General features: G+C 33.4%; 1 protein-coding gene across 1 annotated transcript; it reads right to left on the bottom strand.

Moving 5' to 3' along the window:
* Positions 1-8,415: 8,415 nt before the first annotated feature.
* LOC131273594 (olfactory receptor 14C36-like) lies at positions 8,416-9,336 on the bottom strand. The gene has a single exon (XM_058277075.2). It carries the CDS (start codon positions 9,334-9,336, stop codon positions 8,416-8,418), a length of 921 nt encoding a protein of 306 aa, XP_058133058.2.
* Positions 9,337-11,904: the final 2,568 nt, after the last annotated feature.

The following is an 11,904-nucleotide window of genomic DNA, read 5'->3' as shown; positions in this document are numbered from 1 at the left end:
TATTCTCCATATTCAGTTTACATCTTATTGAAGGTACTCTACTTTTTTTTACTGTTTTAACTCTACACTGCTTACATGAGTTTAATATCCATTCTCCTAGATCTCACATGGTTTTTCTGCTAACCTGTACTATCATACTGCTATTATACATTTTATTTTCTTACCTCTTTTGGCTTTTGCTAACCCTAATATTATCCTTAGAAGAACTTATGTAATAACAAGGAAATAGGATAAGAAGAACAGAGTATCAAAGAGAAGATTAATATGCAAACAAAAACAACACCTAAATAAACCCCAAGACTAGAAGGAGAAGCTAATCAACTGAAGAAACCCATCAAGATAAAATGATGACCAGACAGCAACAAAGAAACTACAAACCATACCAATAAGCAGGAAGACATGGCCAAATCCAATGAACAAACTAAAAACCAGTAAGAGGAGCAGAACTTTGAACAACTAATCAATGCTCTCAAAACATATATCACGGTTGAATTAAATGAAGTGAAGGAAGAGATTAAGGATATTAAGAAAACCCTTGGAGAGTTATTGTAAGCATACTCAGAAGAAATTGTAAGCATACTCAGAAAGATAACAGATATGATCATGATGAACAGCACAATCAAACAAATTAACAATACACCGTCAGCAAATAACAGCAGATTTGAAGAGACAAAGGAAAGAATTAGAGATGTGGAATACAGTACATCTGAACTCAAACTGGTAGTATAATTGATTGATAAAAAGATAGAAAAAATGCAGTAGGGACTTAGGCACCTGAATGACAAAAATCTACAACACAAACATACACATTATAGGGATCCCAGAAGGAAAAGGGAAGGGAAAAGGGACAGAAGAGATGTGGTGGAAATAATGGCTGAAAGGTTCCCAAACCTATTGAGGGAATTGGATGTACATGACCAAGAAGCACAGTGCACCCCAAATAGCATAAATTCCAACAGTTCTACCAAAAGACAGATACTTTTCAAATTATCCAATGGTCAAGACAAAGAGAAAATTCTGAATGCAGCAAGAGAAAAGAGAACCATCACATACAGGGGAGGCTCCATAAGAATAAATACTAATTTCTCATCTGAAACCATGGAGGCAAGAAGGCAGTGGTATGACATAGTCAAGGTACTAAAAAAAAAAAAAAATCTAACCAAGAATACTCAATCCAGCAAAGTTAGCATTCAAAAATGTTGGAGAGTTCAAAATATTCACAGATAAACATAAACTAAGAGAGAGTAAACATAAAATAAGAGAGTAAGCAAGAAAGCTACCTTTCAAGAAATACTAAAGGGACTTCTGCATGAGGAAAGAAAAGAACATAAGAGACAGAGTTGTAGGAGAGTGTAAGAACAACTAAAAGACAAAAGGAGAAAAAACCAGCAACATATGAAAAACACAAATCCAAAGAAAAAAATGGCTAATATAAGTAATGCTTTGAAAGTAATAACATGGAATGTTAATGGATTAAACTCACCTGACAAGAGACAGAGATTGGAAAAATGGATAAGGAATATTGACTCACGTATATGCTGTCTACAAGAAAAAAAAACTTAGGCCCAGGAATTGAAGGAAATTGAAAGTGAATGAATGGAAAGCAATCTTACAGGCAAACAACAAACAAAAAAGGGCAGGAGTAGCTATATTAATATCAGACAAAATAGATTTTAAATGAAAAACTATTGTGAAAGATAAAGATGGACACTACATATTAATGAAAGGGATAATCTTTGAAGAAGAACAAGTAATTATAAATATTGTTGCTCCTAACCAGGGTGCCTCCAAATACATGAAGCAAACACTGGAAAAACTAAGTGAAGGAGTAGATGCCTCTACAATTATAGTAGTAATACACCACTATCACCATTGGACAGAACATCTCAAAAGAGAATCAATAAAGAAACAAAGACTTTGAACAATATATTAGAAGAGCTGGACCTAATAGACATTTACAGAAGATTACAACTGAGTAAAGCAGGATATATATTATTTTCAAGTGCATATGGATCATTCTCCATGGTAGACCATATGCTAGGCCATAGAGAGAGTCTCAATGAATTCAGAAAGATTAAAATCATAAAAAATAATTTTTCTGACCACAGTGGAATTAAGCTGGAAATCTGCAAGGGCCAGAGACCCGGATTTGACACCAAGATTTGGAAATTAAACACACTTACACAAAGTGTGGGTCAAGGAGGAAATCTTTCAAGAAATCAGAAACTACCTTGCAACCAATGAAAATGACAACAAGTCCTATTAAAATTTACTGGATGCAGTAAAAGTTATACTGAGGGGGAAATTCATCCCCATAAATCCATACATCAAAAAAGAAGAAAGAGCTAAAATTGAATCCTAATTGCACACTTGGAGGAATAAGTAAAGAAATAAACTAGCCCCAAAGGATGAAGAAAGAAAGAAAGAAAGAAAGAAAGAAAGAAAGAAAGAAAGAAAGAAAGAAAGAAAGAAAGAAAGAAAGAAAGAAAGAAAGAAAGAAAGAAAGAAAGAAAGAAAGAAAGAAAGAAAGAAAGAAAGAAAGAAAGAAAGAAAGAAAGAAAGAAGATCAGAGAACAGAAAATAAGAAAGCACTAGGAAAAAATAAAAAAACAAAGAGCTGTTTGTGTGAGAAGATCAATAAAATTGACAAACCCTTATTTAGATACCAAAGAGAAAAAGAGAGAACATGCAAATATAGAAAATAAGAAATAACACTGACCCCACAGAAACAAAACTATCATGAGAGGATTCTTTAAAAAAAACTATGTGCCAACAAGAAGGACAATTTAGAGGAAATGGGCAAATTCCTATGAACACATAAGCAGCCTACATTGACAAAAGAAGAAATTGATGATCTCAACAAAGCAATCATAAATAAAGAAATAGAATCATTCATTAAAATCCTCCTCACTAAGAAGAGCCCTGGGCCAGACAGATTCACAGGTGAATTCTACTAAACATTCCAGGAAGAACTAACACCAATCTTGCTTAAACTCTTCCAAAAAATCAAAATACAAGGAACATTGCTTAACCCATTCTATAATGCCAGCATTACCCTAATACCAAAGCCAAACAAAGATACCACAAGAAAGGAAAATTACAGACCAAAATCTCTTTTTGAACCTCAATGTGAAAATCTTCAATAAAATACTTGCTAATCATTTTCAACAACACATTAAATGAATCATATACCATGACCAAGTGGGTTTCATTCCTGGTATGCAAGGATGGCTCAACATAAGAAAATCAATTAATGGAATACACCACATAAACAGATCAAAGGAAAAAAAAATCACATGATCGTATCTATAGATGCAGAAAAAGCATTTGACAAAATACAGCACCCTTTCTTGATAAAAACACTGCAAAAGAGAGAAACAGAAGGAAACTTTCTGAACATGATAAAGGGTATATATGAAAAACCTGCAGCTAACATCATTTAAATTGTGAAACCCTAAAATCTTTCCCTCTAAGATCAGGAACAAGACAAGGATGCCTACTATTATTTAGCATTCTGTTAGAAGAAATTGCTCAAGCACTGAGGCAAGAAACAGATATAAAAAACATCTAAATTGGAAAGGAAGATATCAAAATTTCACTATTTGCAGACAACATAATCCTCTACATAGAAAGCACTGAGAAGTCTACCACAAAGCTTCTAGAACTTATAAATGGGTTCAGAAATTCACAGGTAATATATTTACATGCTGAGTTTCTCTTAGAGAGGGGCCACATTTGAGCAACAAGGAGGCTCTCAGGAGGTAACTCTTAGGCACCCTGAAATACTAGGCTAAATTCCAATTTCTAAAGTAACGGTTCATAAGTACAGTCATTGATACCAAGGTACCATCAATGATCTATCCTCCTTCACTAGTCACTGCCCCTGTACTTGGGGGATTCTTAGTGAAATCATGACTTTTAAAAATGATAAGAACACCCGTGAATTAAAACATCTTCTAACAGTTGTCAAAATATGTATTTATTTTATCTGAAAGAATAAAAGAGCATGTGGCTAGAAAAATATTGAAGAAATAAATGCTGAAATTTCTCCAAATTTCATAAAATATTATAAATAAACCAATGTGATAACATACTATAAACCAAATTTAATAAATTCTAAGTAGAAGAATGAAGAAAACAACACCAAATGTGACAAATCTCATTGCTGAAAAACAAAGATACAGAGAAAACCGTAACACCACCAGAGAGAGAACAAAAACAAGCAAAAAAAATAAAAAGATAGAATAGAGAAACAACAAATACTAAATTACAAAGAATTATAGCTACCAAACCAGCAAAAGTTTAAAATGTATTTATTAATTCCAAATGGAGACACAAAAGCAGAAACAGGGAACAAAGAACAGATGGGACCAAACAAAGAGTAATATGATATAATTAAACTTAATTCTATTAATAAATGCAAATGATTAAATAGTCTAACAGCAAAATTAAGTCAGAGAGTCATAAGATTAACATTGTGACTGTACTCCATGAAACCTTCAAGAAATGCATTTTCAACATAAAGGCACATATGAAATAAGTAAGAAAAACACTATAAATATTATAACAGACCAATTCTCATATAAAGAAGACTATAAAAAAGAACTGTAACTCGGAATAAAGAAGGTTATTCCATAGTGATTTACAAGTCATTTAATCAAGGCAACATTAATATCCTAAATGTTTATGCACCAAATAACAGAACTTCAATATATGTGAAGTAACAAATACAAGTGTAAGGAGAAATAGAAATATGAACACATAGTAAAACATATTTATCCTTCCCTCTCTCTATTGATTCCTTTTATCAAACATCATATTCTATATCAGCTCATTCTTTTGTATTTTGTGGAGACTTTCCTTATAGCCTTGAATATGGCCTATTGGTAAATGTTCAATATACATTCAAAAAATGCATAGTGTTGGAAACAGTTGTGGCTCAATAAGTTGGGTTCCCACCTACCATATGGGAGGCCCTGGGTTCACATCCCAGGGCATCCTTGTGAAGGCAGACTTGCCTGCATGCTGTGGAGAGCTGAAGGCCTGTACACCATGGAGAGCAGACAGCCCATGTACCGTAGAGAGATGATACAGCAAGAAGACACAGCAAAGGGAAACAAGCAAGCACAGAAAAAAATACATAACAAATGGACACAGAGAACAGACAGCAAAAAAACAAAAACAAAAACAAAATGCAAGGGGGATAAATAAATAAATAAATAAATAAATAAATATGTCTTTTTCAAAAATAAAATGGCATTACTATTTTTTTAAAAAGCATAGTGTGAAGTTTTTAGATATAGTTTTCTACAAACAACAATTAGGTCAAAGAGGTATATTGCATTGCACAAATGAGGTATACATACATATTATCTGCTTGCTTGTTCTATCAGTTGTTGTGAAACATACCTTAAACTGTTAAATATGGTAGTAGTATTCTGGTTTTCCTTTTTGTTACATTCATTTTTGTTTCATATATTGTCATGCTATATTGCTGTGTGTATAAAGTTTTTATGCCATATTATTTGAATATTTCAAAATGATAAATTGTTTAAATTGTAACAGAAAATATGTCTATTTATATCAGGGTCTTGCTCACCTCACTGAAGAGTAAACAACCAAAGTATAACTTGATTATTGTGGAAAATAGAAAGGTTTAAATTTATATTATATAAATTTATATTTTATAAATTTATTTTGTATTTAAATTTATTTTGATGCTATTATTTTAAATTGCATGAATAGTTATACATTAGGTACACAGTGCATGTCTGCAATTACAAAAATAATGTATAAGTGCATTCTCATTTATGAGTAGTATATCTCATTAATTCTATGAAATAAAAAATGCAGACAACATATAATTTGCAAATAATTGTATTTCATCAGATAATTATTTTATTAGCATCCTGTCATAATAATCTTAGAAGTAACAGAAATAGCTGTGCTGTTTTCATTTAGCTCAGTAGTATTCCCAGTTTACAGGTCAAGAGACTGAATCCTATATTTCAAAGACTTAAAACCTTTGGTCTATTCCTGTGATTGTTGAGCCTTAAAATCCAGAAGATATATGGCCATCTCCTGCTCTGCAGTTCTTCTGTCTTAACAGGGACAATGAACAAAATGATGATGATGAATGAGCTCCAGCCCAAAGGCAAGGAGATTCTTCAACTGCAAGCAGAGTACTTCCATTCTTTGCCACGTCATATCTAAGTCATTTCTCTGCAAAAGGCAGAGAAGACTTCATTCCAAATTCCTCAAGATTGAGAAACAACCTTAAGTAAGGGAGTAAGGGGGTGGTATAACTTTCCCCTTTAGTGAAACTAAATCAGATTTATAGTTATTGTAATCCTCATCTTTTGTTAACTGAATATCTTGTAACATTGAAATAAATGATAAATTTTCAAAATAAAAATGTCAAGTAAATCTGTAGTTTTTACACTCTTTGGAACTCTTTGGAGCTCATTGGAATCTTTCAGAAGCTGAGGAAACTAAAATTGAAGCTATTGCTATCTGTCTGGTGTATATTCATGTGGAAATATGTGCGTGACATGTTTCATTTTGTTTGGTTTGTTTTTTAAAAAGATTAATTTATATACTTTATTTTCTTTATTTATCACCTCTCCCCCAGTTTGTTCTCTTATCTGTCTGTCCACTGTTTCCTCACCTTCTCCAGGAGGCACTGAGAACTGAACCCAGGACCTCCCATATGAGAGGTGAGTGCCCAACAGCCTGAGCCACATCTGCTTCCCGTGGGTTGTGACATCTGCTGGCTTGTGACATCTGCTCATTGCAGTGGGTAATTTTTTGCTCATTTTGATAGGAAGCAGCATCTAGCTTGTTGCACAGGGAGGCTGTATTTGCTCGACTTATTTTAGGAAGCACTGGAACCCAAACCTGGGACATCCCATGTGGTATGTGGTCACCCTACTGGTTGAATCACACCCAATTCCTGATATACTGTTTAAAGCTCTATGTGTAAGGAAGCAGATGTGACTCAAGTGATGAGGTGTACACCTGCCATGTGAGAGGATGCAGGTTTGATCCTTGGGGCCCCCTGGTGAAAAAGAAACAGAGAAAGCATGCCTGAGCAGTAAGCCAGTGCCCAAATGGCGAGACCAGTGCCCACACAGCAAATCAAGTGCCCATATGGTAAGCCAGTGCCCATACAAGTGAGTTATAAAGCAAGATGATGATGCAACAAAAGAGACAAAGGGGAGAGTCAAGGTTTAGCATAGCAGAGACCAGGAGCTGAGGTGGCACAATTGACCGGGAACCTCTCTACACATCAGAGGTCCCCATGATTGAATCCCAGTGAATCCTGGAGGATAAAGATGAGAAGAAGACAAAAAGAGAAATAATAAAGAAGATCATGCAGTCAATGGACACAGACAGCAAAAACAGAGCAGGAATGGGGAGATGGGGGAAGGGAAGAAAAAAACTGTATGTATAATATATATGTTTAAGTTGTGATGCTTAGGAAAAAGCCTGGATAATACATACCATAACATTAGTGATAAAAAAAGGAGAAGGAATAGTTTAACCAGCAAGAATGGATATTTTGGAAATATTTTAAAAAACATGATGATCAGTTTTTCCTCCTCTAGTTAGTGCTCTTCCTCAATAAAGAGTTAGGTAGAGATTAAAAGTTCTCATACTTAAGAAATGTAGTTGATGTTCCACTTAAATTCATATTTCTGTCATTTTCATTCTATATTGAAATAATGCATCAGAAGCTTTTTGAATGAAATAGAAATAAATTAATCTGATTATTTTCTTCTTGATGTACAGAGTTAAAAACGTACAATAAATTATCATAATTCTAATTTTTCACCATACAACTGAATTAGATATTGCAAATAAAATTTTCACTTTGAGAAAGTATTTAAAATTTCTTCTTCCGTATTATGAAAAATAGGAAAATATACCATTGGTCCCTCTAAACAATACACATAGTACAGATCACTCCTTTTTATTAAGATAAAAGATTAAGGTTTAATATTATTTCATGACCAATTTTCAGAAGAAAATATTTACATTTTTGAGAATGATTTAAATAAAATATTGAATAAAATCTCTGTCTTTTAATTGCACAAATAGATCAGAAAATCAATATAAAATTAATCTAAGTCTAAATTTAAAGGAGAAAATTTGGAAAGATGTTTAGCAAAAGATAAGATCCTTTAGCAGTGTTGCTTCAGTAATTAGGGTACGTGCAATTTTGGAAAAAATCCAAAAACAAAATGTTTTTACTCTTCCTATGCTGACACATTCCACAAAGTCTGTTCCTTAGAAATCAAGACAGGGTTCAAAATCAAGTCAGGGCTCAAAATTTGGAACTAGGCAAGAAAGTTAGTATTAAAACATTTTCAACTCATGTCATCTATATAAGATTGTCTTGAAAGAATTATCCTATCACTTTCCTGAATAAAGCATTCTGTGCATAAATTTCTTCACAGCCTCTGTTATCTGCTTGTTTCTCAGACTATATATAATAGGATTCAATAAAGGCGGGACTATAGAATAGAACACGGAGGTGATCATGTCCTGAATTGTGCGTGAGTTGGAGGTTGGCTTCATGTACACAGCAGCACCAGAGAGGAGAAAGACAGACACTACAAGAATATGAGGGACACAGGTAGAAAAGGCTTTTCTCCTCTCTGTCCTCATTGGAAAGTTGAGCACAGTAGAAAATATGTAAGCATAAGACCTGATAATAAAGGCAAAGCAGCCACCAACAATCAAGAATGTAGAGATAAATATTGAAATTTCATTGGTCAAGGTGTTAGAGCAGGAGAGCTTCAGCAGAGAGGGGATGTCACAGAAGAACTGATTGACCACATAAGACTGACAGAAGTGCAGCTGGAAAGTGTTACCAGTGTGGAATCCAGAGAAGACCAGACCACTGAGTACAGAGGCCAGAGTCATCCAGACACAGATGCGAGGGGTCATGATCATAGGGTAGTGGAGGGGCTGGCAGATGGCCACATAGCGGTCATGAGCCATGGAGGTGAGGAACATCACTTCCACAAATCCACAGAAAAAGACCATGAAGACCTGAGATGCACACCCAGCCATTGAAATGGTCCTGTTGTCAGTGAGAAAGGTGGCACAGGCTTTAGGGACAGTAGCAGAAATGTAACACATGTCTAAGACTGACAGATTCCTGAGGAAGAAATACATGGGGGTATGAAGATTCATGTCAAGGGTGGTTATTGTGACAATGAGAAAGTTCCCCATCAGTGTTGCCAAATACATCAGCAGGAAGAGCATGGCATGCAGGAATCTATACTCCCACACATCAGAAAACCTTGTAAGCACAAATTCATTGTTCATAGTAGAGTTGAATATCTTTTGGTAATTTGCTTTGGACATGGATAAATGAAGCAGATAGTACCTAAAAACATGGAGAATCAACATGAAGAAAGAAATTAGCCCATTGATATTTATCAATGCATACTCAGCCATCTCTACTGTTTGTAGGTCCCATTAGTTATTAGGCAATTGCATAGTGTTGCCTTAAGTTCCTTTAGATTTCCTACTCTTATATATTATTTAGAGTGCATGGGTAGCAATAAAAATAACTCTTTAGTGTTTGTGCCTAAGTTTGGTTAGGTTTTTCTAACTAGGTGTGAATTGTATATATATGTAAGTCAAAGTTTGTGTGGAGTAATAATTGAGTTAATATTGACAAATTTATACATACAGCCTCAATAGCAGTGTTCTATAAATGCTAACACTTATCCTTAGTTGATGAGAAATTGGATCTGAATAAATATAGAGAGCTAATATTTTATGTGTGGTTGTAATCCTTTATCTGCTAACAGGAAAATAATTTTTATCCTTTATCCCACACTATGACTTTTTATACTGACTTCATTTGGAAATTCTCATTTGAGAACACTGCTCTAATGACCATCTTCTTTCTGGTAACATATCATTAGCAATATTTTTTTTAAATTCATATACTAATTGATATTAATTGAACTTGTTTAAATCAAAGATGATCATTTTATTAAAATATTTTATTTCAAATTCATATTGAACTTGAACTAGTTTAGATATATGGTGTGGCATAATTTCTATCCTTAACAATAAGGTCTCTGCGAAATATCTTCAATAATACCTGCCACATTAATTTGATGTTATTAATTCATTTTTAAAAATCTGTATTTGATAATGAAATTTTCTGTTCAAAGAAACATGACAATATAAAATTTTTGAATAGATTTGGACCGAGATTGTAACACTGAAACCTTTTCTCTTCCTGCAGGCTAGCAAGAAGCCAGATAATATACTGCCAGTAAGGTTTTCCTGGGATAATTAGACTATTGTACAAGAGTTCTCTCCCTTCATAGTGTAACAGAAAATTGTTCCTTGTCCTTTCAGCAAAGACTTGAAGAATGTTTTTTCAACCTGCAGAAATTGAGGAAATATTTTGTTCATTAATACATTTATTCATTTATTTATTCATCTACAGAGCCATATAATGTTTAATAGTTTTTATAATTAATGCAATGTTTTAAAATACCTTGGTATGAATTATAAATAGATTCTGGTTTGGAGGTTGTGTGGATGAACCATGAACAATTACTTCATGCTCATTCATACTGTGCTATTAAAAATATCTAAAATTATCCTTGATGTATGAAGGATTGAATATATATTTTATTTTTATAACAGTGATTCACTTATTCACATTATACCATATGAATGCATAACCCATAATTTGGCAAAGAAAATATAAAGATAAATTTTGTTGTAATTATGAACTATATAGGAAAAATGTGCATAAATAATTCCAATTTCGAAATAAAAATCATAATAAATTTTGTATTAAAATACAAACAACAAAATCATTGCAAAAGTGCCTCTCCTGGATACAGATTGTGCTGACTTCATATCAAAGTACACATCTCAATAGTGGGATTGTTGCTTAAACAGAAACATCCATTAACTGGTGATACAACAATATTTTGTCCTGTGATCTGCCGTGTATGCAGTCATACACTCTAAACAATGTGAAACCACTGCTTTAGATTATAATGTAAAAATTCTCTTTTCAAAGATCTAATTTCAATTCAGTTATTATATAGCAGTAAAATGAATGCCAACTGTTCTTCTGTAAGTCATCAGGTTTTTTATTGCACGTTGTTAGTGCAGTTTTCCAGTTCTAACATTCAGTTGAAAAAAACAAAAATCCCTCATAAGAGGTATTTACTATTTCTTTTTAATTGGCATCAGACACTCCTTTCAGTTATGGATTTAGCTCTTATTCTTTAACTTAGTGAAAATGATATTAAAAGGCATTATGTGGGGGAACCTAACAACTGTGGAGCTGACCACTTAGGAGAGAGTGTTTTTAACAGATTCATTACTAAGAAATCATTGTCTCTCAGCTGATTGTGCTGGCTGGGCAAAGTTTGGCTTGTGTGCTTCACATCCACATAAAGGAAGGAATGGAGCTGCTTGACATATACTGTGCATTCCTGAATGCCATGGAACCCCAAGTTCTTTGAAACAATGAAGTCCCAATTGCAACAGTAGATAAGCTAGTAAATAAAATAAATGAACTTTTACTAGAAAACCATGGGCAATATTGTCTAGCCTTACAAGTGATTGATGTTGAGAAAGTAATAAATATTTCTGCTTCATGACACTTTATCTCCAGGGATAATGATAATAGCCTAAAGTGAAGATTATAATATGAATTACTTCGCTTTCCATATTAAGATATGGTATCTTATGGAGGGAATATGACCTATTCTTTTTTTATTTCTTTTTTTTTCTTTATTTTCTTCTAAATGTTACATGAAAAAAAATATGAGGTCCCCATATACTACCACCCCTCTACCCCACTCCTCCCACAACAACCTATTTTTTTTTTTTGGTAAAATAAACTTT

The sequence above is a fragment of the Dasypus novemcinctus genome, chromosome 16, assembly GCF_030445035.2.
Source record: "Dasypus novemcinctus isolate mDasNov1 chromosome 16, mDasNov1.1.hap2, whole genome shotgun sequence".
Lineage (NCBI taxonomy): Eukaryota > Metazoa > Chordata > Mammalia > Cingulata > Dasypodidae > Dasypus > Dasypus novemcinctus.
Note: the sequence above shows the minus strand (reverse complement) of the source record. Positions and strands in the feature narration are given on the sequence as shown.

Coding starts and splice junctions, on each gene's coding strand:
- LOC131273594 (XM_058277075.2), bottom strand. CDS start 9,336: ATGAACAATGAATTTGTGCTTACAAGGTTTTCTGATGTGTGGGAGTAT.